This window comes from Rhinatrema bivittatum, chromosome 2 (assembly GCF_901001135.1).
Source record: "Rhinatrema bivittatum chromosome 2, aRhiBiv1.1, whole genome shotgun sequence".
Classification (NCBI taxonomy): domain Eukaryota; kingdom Metazoa; phylum Chordata; class Amphibia; order Gymnophiona; family Rhinatrematidae; genus Rhinatrema; species Rhinatrema bivittatum.
Window position 1 is genome coordinate 691836263 of NC_042616.1, and position 16339 is coordinate 691852601.

Sequence of the window (16339 nt, forward strand, 5' to 3'; positions counted from 1 at the left end):
GCCCGTCTGTAACGTGCTCGTAGCGCACAATTCGGGCGCGCAAGGCAGTTCGGCGATACAGTGTCCAGTTTCACGCGTCCGTATCGCTTCTGAAAACAGACGCATAACCCTTTCCGCACCCGGCATGTAAATGAACGAAAAAGCTATATAATGAAGGAATTAGCTATTCCCCTGCGATACTGTAACGGGCGCTGATATTATCTCCCCCGTAACCCGCTGTTCTGCCGCGGCCTTAACCTGCTAGTTTACCACCTCCCCCTAGTAGGAGTTAGTGTAGTGTAGGGTAAAAACATTGCTTACCCGCCCTGGTCCCGTCCGGTCTCCTGCAACCCCGTCCGGACCGGACGGGGCTGCAGGAGACCGGACGGGACCAGGGCAAAAAAAAACAAACGAAAAAGTAGCAAGGCTCGGGCCTGCTATGGTAAGTGTAAAAAGTGTAAAAAACAAAAAACCTGTGTGTTATATAAAAAAATAAAACAATTTTAAATGTCAGGAAATATTTCTTCATGGAAAGGGAGGTGGGAATGCATGAAATGCCCTCCTTGAAGAGGTGGTAAAGACAACATAGTAACACAGTAAATGAAAGAAGATAAAGACCAAAAGGTGCATCTAATCTGCCCAGCAGCAATTTTATGCATATTTACCCAAAGTAGATAATATTTCTACATGGAACCCAATCCCACTGCGTCCCCTTTAGAGTTGTAACTGTGCATGTATTCCCCATGCCATCCAGGAAGCACAACGCAAACATATCACCTCTGCCCTGGGCTGAAATCGTTGCTCAGTAAAGGCTACACAATTCCCTCATTGCCATTCTCTTGCCACCAGAGATGCTTTCTTGAAGGTGTTCACTGTCCTTGCCATCACCACTCCTTCTGAGAGGATATTCTAGGCATCCACAACCCTCTCTATGGAAAAACATCCCTCCTGAGAGAGAGTGAGACACTGTAGAGGTTCAAAAAATGTTAACTATTTTATACCATTGTAAGATGGGGCACTAATTACTTGGGGTTAGTTTTGTGGGGTGGGTTCTGGGGGGCAATTTTACATGCACAGTCATACTTACAAACAGCACAGTTACCATCAGTGAAGATTTAATGTGATTTGGAGGGATGAAATGTGAAAGAAGAATAGATTTGTACCATGTTTTCTCTACATAGCTTGATGCAGCTAGAGAACATGGTACAAATCTACTCTTTCACATTTCATCCCTCCAAATCACATTAAATCTTCACTGATGGTATCTGTGCTGTTCGTAAGTATGATTGTTCACTTAAACTGCCCCCTCAAACCCAACTCACCCCACAAACCTCACCCCAAGTTCATAATGCCCCCTCTTACAGTGGTATAAAAAATCAGTGGACCTTCACAGAGACTCTCTCTCTTTCTCTCTCTCTCTGTTCTCCCGTCTCGAAACGGGATTTGCGATAAATCGCATTTCGGCAGTAACGCACAGCTATCGCAGGCATAACAACACCCAGAAAAAAGGTGTAGTTATTTCTGGCATTAAATCCCTAGATAGTGTGCGTTACGTTATCACACGCAAGGTTAATCAGCTCTCATTTCCATTTTCTCTGCCTGAACTTCTCCCACTTGAATAAAATTTTCAAATTTGCATACACATTTCGTGATGCGGTGTTTATTGCATGCGTTAGTGTTATCGCAAGCGTTAGGGCCCTAACGCCTGCAGTAACGCCCTAACGCATTTTGATAAATGACCCCCTTAATTAGGAAAAATGTGAAATTTGTTGGAGATTTTTTGTCTCAGTTCTGCCAAGGCTCCAGGTCATATGATGTACTTCTCAAGGGTCAACTTGGTGCATGGGTTTGAAAATCTGGCCTTTAAGGCAGGTAAATGGCCTTTGAAAATTGCTATGACAGTATGTTAGATATACATGCATAACTCCTTTGAAAATTCACCTGTTTGTTTCCAATGTGAAATGTAGAATCAAGTTATATTAAATAAATAAGGCAGGAAGGTAGGAGCTGCAGTTTTAGGGATAAAATTGAGGTTCTGCAACATACCCCCACCTAGGTATGATAGAAAATAAAGCAAGCACAGTGATAAAGTGATTTTTCTTTGCTTTACTCCGTGAATAAATGTCTTCAAAATGGTTGCACAGTTTTAATCTGTGTCAGAGGATTTCATAGATTAATTTGTGCAGTACAAAGCCTGTGCTTTTGCGTCTCTGATTAGGTTGTCAGAATGTAAAGCCTTGATGGAAACTGCTAATAACCCTTTTTTTTAAATATTTACTGTTTTCCTGCAGACTATTGTAGAATATACATTTCTAGACTATGTCATGGGAGGATGTCAAATGAATTTTGTTGTAAGTAAACCTTACTTTTTAATTTTTATTTGATTATAACAAATAGCTTTTAACACATGAGTAAGTAATGTCCGTATTCAAATTACTTTGTCAACTTATGATTCAAGTAAAAGGTCCTTTAATCATGTACTCTGCTGTGGAACCACTTATGCTCTAGTAAATCCAAAAGTATAGTCCTTGGAGCACTGGATCCTAGGATAATGAAATCTGAGAATTTCCTGATAGCAGGAACACTTCGTAAAGGTCATTTCTTCCCATGGATTTCAGAAAGCACATCAACTCAGTTGTGGCACTGCTTGTATCGCTGGTTGTCATGCAATCTCTGCCTATGTGAAGAAGTGCTTTATTAATTAAACTCTGTGCATTTTCAGTGAATAATATGTTAATGTAAGTAGTATTTGTATAAAAAAAAAAAGTTAGAAAAACCCCCCTTTAAAGCCTGTCTTTGACTTTTATATCTTGGTTTTATTTTTTTCATGTTTCTGATTTTGTAAAGGGCACTACTCCCTCTTTATTAATTAGTGTTATAAAATGGTGATTTTAATTTTAATTTATATATTTTGAAAATGAAAAATAGATCAGGTTGCAGCCAGCCTGCCAGTGATTCAGTGGCAAGTGCTGTGCACTGCCATGCAGTAGACCTGGGTTGGAATCCTGCATCCGGCTTCTGTGCCGTGAGCTGCCAGCATCCACAGCACCCGTGGAAAGGAAATACCTAGTGGCCAGACGCAAGTTTCAGTTTAGCTGGGTTCAGGAGGGAGCTGCATTTTGTGGCCCCTGGCAGAGAACTGATGCTGTGATAGCTCTGCTGAGTTGGAAGGGGGTTGTAAAAATAGGAGAAGACTCTTGGGTAGTTGCAAATGAAGGCTGATGATTCTATTGCTCAATGGAGGCCAACTCCGATTGAGCTGAAAACACAAAGGAGCAGGAGGAAACTGCCAGACGATTTAAAATAAATAAATAAATAAAAGTCATGATTAAAGGAATTTCAATACAGAGAGATCTGAGAGCCATTTTTTTTTAACTTACTGTTTTGTAATTTATAGTGATCCCAATTTATAACAAACTCTTCTGCAGCAAATTTTGGTTGTACATTTTCTCCACCCAACTAGTTCTTGTAGCGTGAAACTAATTTCAGCCAGAATCAAGGGTGGGGGAAAAAATCATGGGTTCTAGGGTCCCTATCACTTGGCACCTGACCCTGCCATCCAAAACAGAGCCAGGTCTGAAAGAGGAGCTGCTGCTGCCTGAAGCAATCCCTTGCTGAAAAGAGGAGAGGCTGGCAGAGGAAAGGGGAGGGAAGAAGAAGAGGAGAGCAAGAGGCTGGGGAAAACAGGGAAGAGAATATGCTGAGGAAGAGGAAGACAGAAGACAAGAAGAAGCTAGGGGAAGAAGCGGAGGTGAAGAGGCTAGACAGTTACATAGAAGGATGGAGAAGAAGAGAGGCTGGAGGCAGGAAGAGACACTGGAAAGTGGCATGATAAAGAAGCTGGAGGAAGGGGATAACAAAGGAAAGGAAAAAATTTCATAATTTTTTTTTTTTTAACTATGAAGAAAAACACTGAGAGCAAAAAAAAAAAGGAGGTTGTTAAATTCAATTCTAATTCACATGTATATACCACATTCCACCCTAAGAACCTAGTGTTTCACAATGTTAAATACCAATAAAATTAACAGTATTACATAATATAATAATATAGCAAACCTCCAATTATTACGCTGTCTCTAACACTCTACTCTCTCTGAGGAGTAAGGGGAAAAACTAACCCCAAACCTCTGATCTCCTAAAAGAAAAATAACAAAATCCAATTCGGCTCATCAACCTTGCAACCCAGAAATAACAACATCACTGGATAAACGAGTGATACCATCATGCAGGACCTTGGCCCTTTAAAAACAGGCGGTCTGGAGGGACTCTCTTGGCTCCTTGCTGCCTCTCTGCATCGCTTCATTTCACCTGCCCTGCTGCCATGTGCTGTCCTGCTGGGGAGAGCCTGCCTGCTGCTTCTAACTTGCTGGATGTGGCCCACGGGAGCCATCCAGCCCTGCCCACAGAGTGATGTCATCATCCCGAGCTTTTGTCCTTTAAATACAGGTGGCCTGGACCTCCAGCGAAAGGCCATGTTCCTTTGCGTGCTCCTTCGCATGCAGCCTTCACATACAAAGTTTGCAGGTTTCTCTGTTTGCATTGTGTTTTTGTTGCTTTGCTTGTGTTTTCCTGCCATGAGTTTTTTTTATAAGGGAGTTTGTAGGTTAGCAGTTTTTATTAGATTTTTTTTTAAATGTTTTCTTTGAGAACATGGTTTGTGAAGATCACATTTCTTTTTGTTACTGGGAGGGGGCGTTATTCTGGTTTGCTTGTTCTTTTACTTTCAGGCCAGCATGGGAAAAGAAGGGGGCTGGAGAGTCTTTAGTTCACTGTCTACATTGTCCCTACCACATAGTTTTATTTATTTAAATGTGAGGGCTGCCAAAGAGAAAGTAGATTTAATTTTTACTTTTGTTAATTGAAAATTATATATATAAAAATTATTTATTTATTTATTTTATATACTGCTCTTCTGTTCTCTCAATCTTCAGAGCTGTTTACAATCACCGTATGTATCACTCTTGGCTTTTAGAGAGAGATATTGTGCTGCATAATCAGCTGTGTCCACCTATTTATATATAGTTACAGCATGCCAGGAAGAAGAGCAAACAGGGAAGGGGCATAGTATTAATTCATAAGCAGATATTCAGGTGGAAATGGTTCTGGGCTGTGGTAAATTTTAACTCTTGGGTTTTAGCCTTAATGTATTGTCTTCAAAGTATAATTCAAACAAAATTCTCTTATATTTCACAGTTTATTACCATTTGTGCCTCAGGTATGATGACCTCATATTTTAGAGGTTTTAAATGTTCATATTGATGATTTATCCAAAGCTTAAACACAGGAGGTTTTAGATGGGTTGGCAGCTTAGGACCTCTCACTCTCAGATAATGATTTGGTAAATAGTTCAAGTCCACAGTCTTTATAAGCTCTTCAAAATGAATACTTTATTGGCTTTATGGGAGCAACATTTCAAGTAGTGGTGTTCACGGTTCCCTGACATGGACCTTATTTCCTTAACTGCATCGGGAGGGACCAAAACTCAGTGAAATCTTAAAGTGGACCTTCCATGAACAGCTAAAAAGTGGAATATAATAACTAATGATAGCGTCAATTGTCAAGGCTTCAACCCTGGCTGCTGTCCATTCGCATATCTTTTGCATATATTCATAACTAAAGCATCTTTTAAAGAAAAATCTATCTAAAGTGGAGAAAGTAGCAAAGCATATTTACTTCCCTCAAGTCTGGATCGCGAGTAGCTGGTCAGCATGCAGGCTGAAACTCTAAAGGAATTGCCTTGGGAAATCTAAATATCAATAGGTGAAAGGTTTGTTGGTGAGTGAGATTGTGCAGAGAAGGGGGGGGGGGGGGGGGGGGGGGAATGGGAGAAAAGCATCTCATCTATTGTTTTTTATATACTTTTATCCTGGATTGAAATCTCTCAGTTAATCCACATTAAGTTTCTTATGGTTTGCAATTGTTCCAGAGCTTCTCCATATGTTTCGTTTGTCCTTACGTTCTAATAATCAATGTTCAATGCTCTAATACTTAATGTTACTTCTAACGTTTCGAATTTACTATTGCTCTAATTATTTAAGTTTCAATGTAATTGTTTAAGGTTCAGTGTAACGCCCCACGGCAGCAGTTGTGTTCCACTGTAAACCGGTATGATCTGTATTTTTTACAGGAATGTCGGTATATAAGAATTCAAAATAAATAAATAAATGTTTTTAAAAATAGCTGAGATGCAGTCCTATGGAATGATTTCATGATTCTTCCTAACAGGTGGGCAGCCAAAGTAACTATTTTTGATATGTCTGAAATGTGTAGGTTGGTCTAGTGGTTAGGATTCGGCGCTCTCACCGCCACGGCCCGGGTTCGATTCCCGGTCAGGGAAGCCAAACTTTTCTGGCTCTTTCACCAAGCCTTCACCGAACCACCAGACAATCATTAGTTGTCCTTCACTCCAACCCGGTCTAGCATTTATACCCACGAACAATGGACTCTGACACTTCCAGGTTAAAGCACCTTTTAAGCTTTTAACCCGTACGCTCTACGGTAACACTCATTATTTATTTCCTGCCTTATCTTCTTTCCAGCTTGTCGCAAGCTTCCAAGTTCTCTTTCCCTGTTGATTGTAACTTTTTCGACCTTTTTCCTACCTACTGTTATCTTTCATTTTTTACTTAAATTGTTACTCCAGTTTTTTCCCTTGTTAAATGTAAACCGATCCGATATGGTTACTTACTATGAAGGTCGGTATAAAAAACTGTTAAATAAATAAATAAATAAATAAATAAATAAATAAATAATCTTATTAAATTTAAGTTACAAAGAACAACTCTTTCTATTGTAGTGGATGTATTCGTCCTGCTATTGAATTAAATACATTTACCCAGTCTTAGTCTGAACCCTTATTGATTATTGATTCAGATTCTATAAAAGCCTTAGGGCCGGATTTTCAAAAGCCTACGAGCGTAAATCGCCTTACGCGCGCTGGACCTATTTAAAAAAGGCCCGGCCATGCGCGTAAGTCCCAGGGCCGAAGAAAAGAGGCGGGGTGGGGCTAGATGACCTTGGCACAGCGGCCATTTGCTGCTGTGTCAGAGGATCGCGTGCCAGCAGAGTGCCAGCGCACACAAGAGGTAAAATAGAAATTTGGGGGGGGGGGGGGGGGTTTAGGGAACATGTTGGGTTTGTCGCATAATGTGGACTCTTGATCGAAGTGGCGATGACTCCTCCCATGGGGAGGGGCCCCGTGGGGAACCGCAGTGATAGGCTAGACTCTAGTAAGCAGGCACTGAGGAAAGAAAGCTTTATTGTACTGCTGATGTAAGTAGAATCTTGCTTCAAGGAAGGGATAGTACTGTAGGCCAGTGATATCACAGTAAGCTCAGACAGTCTCTATAGATGATGGCCTCACCCGGATGTAGCAAGGTTGGGTAGTGTTCCGCAGCGCGGGATAAGCCGAACCTGAAGGGTGGAATAAGGAGAGCTGGAGCATAGCTATATTCACAGAGTGGCAGTGCTGGTAACTTCCTTGGTAGAAGAATGGAGAGAGGGACCCGAGGTCTGAGGTGCAGTATAACTTGAGCAGGATAGGCCCTTGAGGAGCGAGAACCTAGGTGCATCGAAGGATCCTGGAAGAAAGTAGATAGGACCCCCAAGGAGCGTGTGTCGTAGGTTAGGTAGTTGAACCCCGAAGGGCAGATAGAAGCGAGAGGCCCCCAAGGAGCGGGTACCCAGAGCTTCCGAAGGAGCGAGTTACCCCGGAGGGTAGAGAGGAATCCAAGCGAGCAGCTTAGAAGCGGTCAGAGTAGCAAAACCAAAGTCCTGGCTAACTTGTTGGGCTATAGCGGAGCGGAGGATTAAATACCCGGAGGTACTGACGTCATGCGGTGGGGACACCCCCGAGGTTCCCGCCATGACGTATTCAAAAGTGTAGGTGATGTGCGCCCGCCTAGGAGGCCTCAGGAAGAAGCATGGCGGACGGGGATGCCCATGCTGTGTCGGAGACGCTGAGGGTTTCGGCAATCAGCACCGGAGGCAGCCATCCTTCCCAGGGAGGAGGAAAAGGGTAGAAGAGAGGTGAGGCAGAGCGGTCGCAGCCGTCTGCAACTGACGGACACAACAGAACGGGGAAAGGCCGCGGGCGTCGGCATGCGCAAGTTGCACAATTGTGCACCCCCTTGCATGCGCCGACCCCTGATTTTATAACATGCGCGCGTGCCGGTATTAAAATCTACCCTTTAGTGTCTTCCTTGAAAATTTATTTAGTGACCATAGTCAATGAGGTAATGCCGCTAAACCCAAAACATACAGGCAGACCCCATAAGTGGCTTCCTTGGTTCTCTTCTGATTTGTTCACATATAAAAGAAATTTAAGACAGGCAGAATAGAAGTAGCACAAAAGTCAATCTATAGATTATAAAGCGAAGTACATGTCAGTTAAGAATGCCTACAAGAATAAATTTGATGCAGCCCACAAAGCTTTATTTATTTATTTATTTATTTGTTTATTTATTTAAAAGCTTTTTTATACTGTCATTCATAGTTACATCATAATGGTGTACAGTATGTTTACATCTATAAGATATTCACATACTCTAATATTCAGTAAAATATAAAATAACCTTAAAACATCTAAACTACAAATCACATAGTATAGAACTTAAAACTTGTTAGAATTATTCTAAGGGTTAGCTGCAAAAACATTTGTTCAAACATCTATGTGTTATGACTTAAGTGTTCATTGAACTGGGTGTTTGAGTTGTTTTCTATTGTTAAAGGCTTAGTGCTACTAGCTAAATCTTTGATGAAATCTATTATTTTAGGATGTGACATTTAGCAGCTTTCATGAGAATAAGGTCATACAACTTCAAAAGGATTTGGATGCTGGAGATATGTGTATGTATTAATGCTATGATGACTGGTAACTATGACAAAATAGTTTTATGGGATATATTTTCTAATGTAGAACCCACTGAATTTGAAAAGTTATTGTCTCACCTTCAGAGCTCATTATGTCCATTAAACATTTGTCTGTCCTGGATTTTCTGGGAATTGAAAGTTATTTTTAGGGGTCATTACACAATTTGTTAATTTATCCCTTAAAGATGGTAATATACTTGATTGGATGGATACCTAGTTTAATCTCAGCTTGATCTTGGATTCCCCTGAACGCAGCCTGCCACTGACCAACACCTGTTATTGGATACACCTGACTGCTGCCTGCCCTGACCAACAGTTGAAACTTCAACCATCCAACCTTTCTCTGCTTCATTCCAAGGACGACCACCTCTACCATTTCTCATTTCTACCACTCCTATAATTAATCACTCACCATATGTACGTGATCTAGGCGTCATGATAGATAATCAGCTTAACTTCAAAAAATTTATAAGCACCACCACTAAAGACTGCTTCTATAAACTTCTTGTCCTGAGAAAATTGAAACCACTTCTCCACTTCAATGATTTTCGGATGGTTCTACAAGCCATTATTCTAACAAAAATCGATTATTGCAACTCGCTCCTTTTTGGCCTCCCTACCTCATCCATCAAACCCCTCCAGATGATTCAAAACTCTGCAGCTAGAATCCTTACCAATACAAATAAAAGAGACCATATAACCCCCATACTAAAACTCCTCCACTGGCTGCCTATTAAGCAAAGGATTCTCTATAAAGTATACACAGCAATTCATAAATCTATTTACAACATATCCCCACTCCACTTAAGTACCCAACTTCGTTTTCACTCTTCATCTAGACCTATCAGAGGAGCTTATAAAGGCACACTCTATGTTCCTTCAACAATATCCTTACATCAGAAACGTACCATCTCTTTAGCAGGACCCGTCCAATGGAACATGCTCCCGCCAGACATCCGCCTTGAGATCTGCTTCGCTTCCTTCAAAAAGAAAATTAAAACCTGGCTCTTTAGCCAAGCTTTTCCAGAACTTTGATTATTTTTTACCTCCAGCTATCAAGATTTTCTCACCATCGCAATCCCTTCTGCAGATCACATTTATCTTAGACAATTACGCCTTATTTTATGATTTGGTTTCTCAAAGAGACTATACAATTTTCTCAATGTTATTTTTCGAACCTGTTTTCCATGTTTTCCAAGTTCTATAACCTTGTTATATGTACTGCCTCTTGGCGTAATTTTTATGTTTCAATGTAAACCGATGTGATCTGTATTTTAATACAGGAACACCGGTATATAAAAATCTAAAAATAAATAAATAAATACCATCAGCAGAGACCCCCATCTAAGACCTGCTGTCCCTGGCACCCAAAGGCTCAACCTGAGGGGAACGAGGACTGGTATAGGTTAAGCTCCAGTAGGGTCTCTGCTTTGTCCGGGTCCGCCTGCTGATAGTGGGAACCTTCAGGGTTCCTCTCTGCGGGTTGTGCCAATCCCATCTCAGCACAAGGGTCCACTACGCAACATTTAGTGTTTCTCTGAGACAAAATGCCATATCTTCCAAGCCAATCTTTGCAGGATGCTCAAAAGGGCACTCAAAACAGCAAACCTCTTTGTGTCACCTCTTCAGTAGTGACTCGCTGCCTTAACCAGGACCTCCATTTATTGGCCTCCTTCAATGACATCAGGGAGCGGGGCTTGAGAACTTGCAGCTCCTGGTCCAATAGAGCAGTATCCTGAGGGGAACAAAAGCTGCAGCAAGAGCTGTAGGTGGACATTGGCCAAGGAGTCCTTCTCACTGCTGCTGCTGTTAAAGTTGATCTATACTGCCTTTAGAAGAGCCTTATCAGTCCCTTCAATGACCATGGCTAGGGCTTGAGAAATGCTGACTTCAGGTCCGTCAGAGCAACCTCCCAGACAGACCAAAGCAACAAATACCGAAGGGGGGACGTTACAGAGAAAGGTGCCAGTGAATTCAGAGTTTCTTAATTTTTCTTCATCTAAATGCTGCCAAGCCTCCAGGGAGAAATAGATGGCTCTTAACATTTTGGATGGATAAGTTTGCAAAAATATTTTTCCAGCCCTTTTTAGAATAATCTCTCTTTATCATGACTAGAATTGTCAATGTCAGATTTGATATAAACAGGGATCACTTATTTGCATAAAGGCAAATATCCTTACCTATTTTTTTGAACTTCATTGGAACAGTCAATGTAGAAGTACAGATAAGTAGTGGGGACTGCAGTTTCAATCCTTAATTAAACATTTTTGTAAATGCATGTAATAAAAAGAGCTCTTAAAGTGTACAAAAGGCTAGTGTCACTTTTCACCTCTCAGTACACCTATGTTATTTGTGGCAAATGGCATTGTTTATTCTGACAGGTTGGAATAGACTTTACTGGATCCAATGGTGACCCTCGCTCTCCTGACTCTCTTCACTTCATCAGCCCAAATGGGATAAATGAATATCTGACAGCCATCTGGTCTGTAGGGGTTGTCATTCAGGATTACGACACGTAAGTTTACTTGGGCTCCTTCGGGGATTGTTGGTAGTGTAGTTTAACTCAACATTTGAAGGCCAGAGATTTATTTTAGAACAACATATCAATGCTGTTTTTAAGGGTCCCTTCCACTACAACAATTAGAGGTTTAAAAGTTACTTGGAAAAGTAGTTTACCTCTAGCGTTGTGTAAAATGGATTCCAGTAACTTTGTGTGTTCTTCAGCCTCCACTGGATCCTGTTGAAGAATAGTTCCAGATATGGTGTCTTGCTGATAGACCCAACAAGGATCTCTTGCCACTAGAGAAGAATGTCAAACTCTGGCATGTGCTACCCCAGAAATATGGAGGGAGAGAGATTTTTTTGCATCCATCTAGTCAGCAGTCCTAATGTTGGACAAAGCAAAGATGCCCCTCCAAGAGTACTCTTATCAATGCAGTTTGCCAGTATGCTTTTTATTTTTAGTTACTCTGGTTGTTCTCCACAACTGAGCTTTCAGCCTAGTCGTAACCTGCCCCAAACCTGCATACTGGCGTTTATGTTTGAGAGTGGGTGGGGGGATCTGAAGCTGAGGTGCCAAGAGTTGTCATTTGAGGTCACCAGGGCTTTGTTTTCCCTAAGTAGACTCCATTCTTCACTCTCTATAGCCCAGAAATTACAATGTCCGTGCTGTGCTGGGAGCTTTGGACCCTGTTAAGCATTCACCCTGAATGCTTAACAGGTATGCCATTATGCGATGACTCGCTGGCTCTTTCCCAGGATGTGTTTGCTGCTTTTGTAGCACCACCCGTTCTTGGCGGCTCGATTAGCAGCAGTTGGAAATCCAGGTTCAAGTACTGGCTCCAGCATGGCTGCACACAGTGCATTGAGCAAGCCCACAACTATTTTTAAAAACTAGCATCCTGCCATCGAGCAGGAGAGTAATAACAGTGTTGCATCACAAAAACTAAGTCACGAGGCCAGCCCCATGCAGTACTGTCCCATGTCCCCATGCGGCAGTACTGCACTGCCATGCCAAATCTCCCCAGTTTGGTCTCCGAGTCGAGACTTAAACTCCATGGGTAGGCCGGCACTGGGAATGCTGTGGAGGCAGTGTTCACAGTCCCTGGCGATGGGGGTGGGAGTCATGACCATTGCTTAAGGGTGGTGCTTAATGACCAGATTTGAGTCCCATGGTTGCTGGAATTCCAGACGGAGTCCTGGTGTATGGTACCAGATTGGGTTTGTTGGGGGGCAGGAATGGGGGAGAAATCCCTGGGTGGCTTTGCTTGAACTAGAAGTATAAAAGGGAGCAGAGGGGACAAAAAATAATCCCAAAGTCAGTACTCATTTTCTCCAGTGAAATATTGCGGCATTCCTGCTTCCACTCTTGCCAGCCTGCTTTGCTGAGAACAGAGAATTGTTCTGAAAATCTCACGCAGACGCAGCATGAATTGTAGTACAGTAAACACCGAAGATCAGACAATTATAGTCTGCATTATGTATTTAATTAGATAAAAATGCATTTTCTTTCAGAGACAAAATGTTCCCAGCCTTTGGATTTGGAGCCCAAGTGCCCCCCTCATGGCAGGTAAATGCATTTAAGTAATTTGTTAGAAATGCATAGTAAAATAATAACTTGAATTGGAATGTATAGAAACTGAACATCTTTTCCTTAAGGCGACTTTTATATCTTTCCAGGTGTCACATGAGTTTCCTTTAAATTTTAACCCATCAAACCCACAATGTGCAGGTAAGTTTGCGAGCTAAGCGAATGCATGAAAAGCAACCTGGGTGAGGTTTTCTGATGTATCAGTTTAAAGCAGCAATGCTAGCTAGCCAGATTATATTCAGATATCAACTTTATGGTTTGTTAGCTCTCTGTCGTCTTGCATTTTATGCTTGCTTGGAGTAAAAGTGAAGCCCCTATTATTACGTCCATGCCACAGTTATTAAAACATCCCCTGAGCCTGCTCTTCAGTTCATACTATAACCTTGTTTTATGGGGCAGTTTTCAAAACTGCAGGGGCAGCTGCAAAGTCCAAGGGTACTATTAATCGCAAAACTATTTGTGATGCTGCCTCCCCTGGCCTAATTTCACCCCAGGGACCCCTCAATGAGAATGCGGGTAAAAGTACACATACTACGGAACCGCAGACAGACCTGCATACAGAGTGGGCAATGCTGACAGAGCCTTTTTCCCGTGTAAGTACTCTTTAACGTGGGTAAAGTGAATTTGGAAATTGACCTCCCTGTCTGTCAGCCTGAAGGGATTTCTGATAAGGACCGGCATACCAGCTCGCTATTTTTTTCCATTCGTCATGGTCGGAGCAGATAAGGCCAAGAAGAACTTTCAAAATCTTCGCGTTCTATTTCTTTGATTTATAACTCTCAGCTCCATTAGCTAACAAAATGCCCAATTGCTGCAACATTAGATTGAGCAGTAAACTTACTATAATAATGGCTGAAATACTGGGAGCCTGGCCTGTATTTGTCATTAGGCACACTGGCCTGTGCCTAGGGTGGCAGATATCTGGAGGGTGGCAGGCAGAGAGAAAAAATACTCTGTCTCCAGAAGTGAAAAAGCCTCTGCAACCCTCTGATAAATCAGGCCCCTGGCTTGCAGCTTGTTTCCCATGGCGGCAGTGGCGTTCTGAGGGGGGAGGGCATCCTGCAGACACAGGGAGGTCCCTGTGGCCGCTGGTGGACCTCATCCCACCGGTGGCTGAGGAGGGAAGCATGCTGTTCCTATGTTGTGTGCCGGCCATTGTTCTCTCTAAGGTGCGCACATGCGTGGCCATGCACAACATTTCTCGCTTCCGTGCAAAGCAGGAAGTTTGTGGGGCCATGGTGGAGCTTATCCCACCATGGCCCAAAGAAAACAAGTCACCTCCAAACCTCCACTTTCTCCTTCTCCTTCCTGCCTGCGCAGCCCTGTAAGAAAAATGTTGCTGGAGCCGCGCAGGCAGGAAGGAAGAGGACCATCGTCCCACGTGCAGAAGAGGAGCAATGTTTGTGGCAGGGCACCTGCGGATTGTAACTTGTGGTGGCCCTAAAAGAGGAGGCCCGCTAGCAGGGCCACTGCAGATACCACCTTACAGTGTCCCCAAGAAGATCAGGGCCGCCAAGGAGTCCATCTCCCAGCGACCCATGAAAAGAGGCCCAAAGGCGAGAGGGAGGCTGAGGCCCTGTATACTGTGTGTGTGTATGAGAGTGAGCTGAGAGATTGTGTGTATGTATATATGAGAGAGTTGAGAGACTGTGTGCGGTAGTGAGAGCCTTTATGTTCAGAGAGCCAGCATGTGGGAGCCTCTGTATGTGTGTGAGAGACAGTATGTGAGAGTTAGAACCTGTGTGTTTGTGTGAGACAGCATGTGAAAGTGAGAAAACCTGTGTATGTGTTTGAGAGAGCGAGACAGCATGTGAGAGAGCCAGTGTGTATGTATGTATGAGAGAGAGCATGTGAGAGTGAGAGCCTGGGTGTGTGTGTGTGTATGTGTGAGAGAGAGAGATAGTGTGTGAAAATGAGAGCCTGAGTGTGTGTGTGTGTGTGAGAGAGAAAGCATGGGAGAATGAGAACCTAAGGGGCCGATGCAAAAAAGATGCACTGAAAGCAGGCGCTTTCCTAACACACTCCCAGGCACCTCTGCTGGGGGCGCAATGCAATATTTAAATTTGGGCCCCCTAGCGCCTCCTTGACAGCATGTGCCCGAGAGAGGTCCACTGTCAGCGGCTATCTGCTGGTTAAAAAAATTGCCGCTGAATTTAACAGCGTCTGTTTTCCTAACCAGCGCACATCCATGGGTTAGAAAAATGGATGCTGATAAATTCAGCATCCATTTTCCAAACCTGATTGCCAGCACCCGTGTCTGACCTGCCCTAAGTTCCCTTCCCCCTGAGGGAGCTTAGGGCAGGTCAGATGGAGTGAATAAATCAATATTAAAGCATCCCGCACTTAATATTAATTTATTCACTCCACTTATTGCTGATTGGTCCATTCACTGTCACATGTCAGTGAAAGGGCCAATCACCTTTCAGAAGGCTGCCCTGAAAGGGGATTGGTCCTTTCAGTTACAAATGTCAGTGAAAAGGACCAATGGGCAGCAAGTGAAGGAGTAAATAAATTAATATTAAGTGCCCAACATTTTAATATTGATTTATTTACTCCTTACTGGTGCCGGCAGTCAGGTTCGGAAAATGGATGCTGAATTTATTAGTGTCTGTTTTCCTGAACTGCGACAGCCAGGGATTCAGGAACCAACACTTGGCAACTGAGTATCTGTTTCCTGCTCCCGACTACTGGTACTTTTTTTTTTTAATAATTTTTTTTTAAGATTTGTTCCTCCTACTTAATATCGCAGTGATATTAAGTAGGAGACTGTATAGAAAAAGTTTTTTCTGCTATTCTTTACTACTATTAGGAGCGCTCAGCAATTAACGCCTGTTCCGGGCAGGCATTCATTTCTGAGCGCAAAAATGTACATGTTAGACGCACAATTATTTTTGCATTGGGAGTGAATAGCTAATAGTCTCATTCATATGCATTTGCATGTGATGAGCACTATTAGTTTCACTCCACGTTGGACGCGTGTTGTAGAGTCGCTAATCCCCTTATTGCATAAGCAGATTAGGTAGCTCCTATACAACCTGTGTCCAACTGCAGGTTATACAGTGCGCTCTACTGAGTGCATTGTATTGCATCGGCCCCTAAGTGTGTAAAAAGAATTGGCAAAAGGCCAAGAGGTTGATGCAATAAATGAGCGTGGAAAACAGGTGCTCAGTGTTCAGCACCTGCTTTCCTGATGCACGCCCAGGCACCTCTCCTGGGTGCACAATGCAATATTTAAGTGAGGGGTTGCGCTGCCAAGGAGGTGCTAGGGACAATTACGCACCCCTAGTGCCTCCTTGGCTGTGGGCGTGCAGGAGAGGTCGGCTGTCAGCGGATTAGGAAAATGGATGCTCAATTTTACAGGTTAGAAAATGAACGCTGGTTAATTGTGCGTCCGTTTCC

General features: G+C 42.8%; 1 protein-coding gene across 1 annotated transcript in view; it reads left to right on the forward strand.

Annotated features, from left to right (window-relative positions):
• The window catches only part of CPNE3 (copine 3), a 156693-nt gene that overhangs the window by 113148 nt on the left and 27206 nt on the right, over positions 1-16339 (forward strand). Inside the window, exons 10-13 of the mRNA XM_029591614.1 lie at positions 2271-2330; positions 11232-11365; positions 12865-12919; positions 13030-13081. Of these exons, the coding sequence (XP_029447474.1) occupies positions 2271-2330; positions 11232-11365; positions 12865-12919; positions 13030-13081 (301 nt within the window). The remainder of the gene's footprint in view (positions 1-2270; positions 2331-11231; positions 11366-12864; positions 12920-13029; positions 13082-16339) is intronic.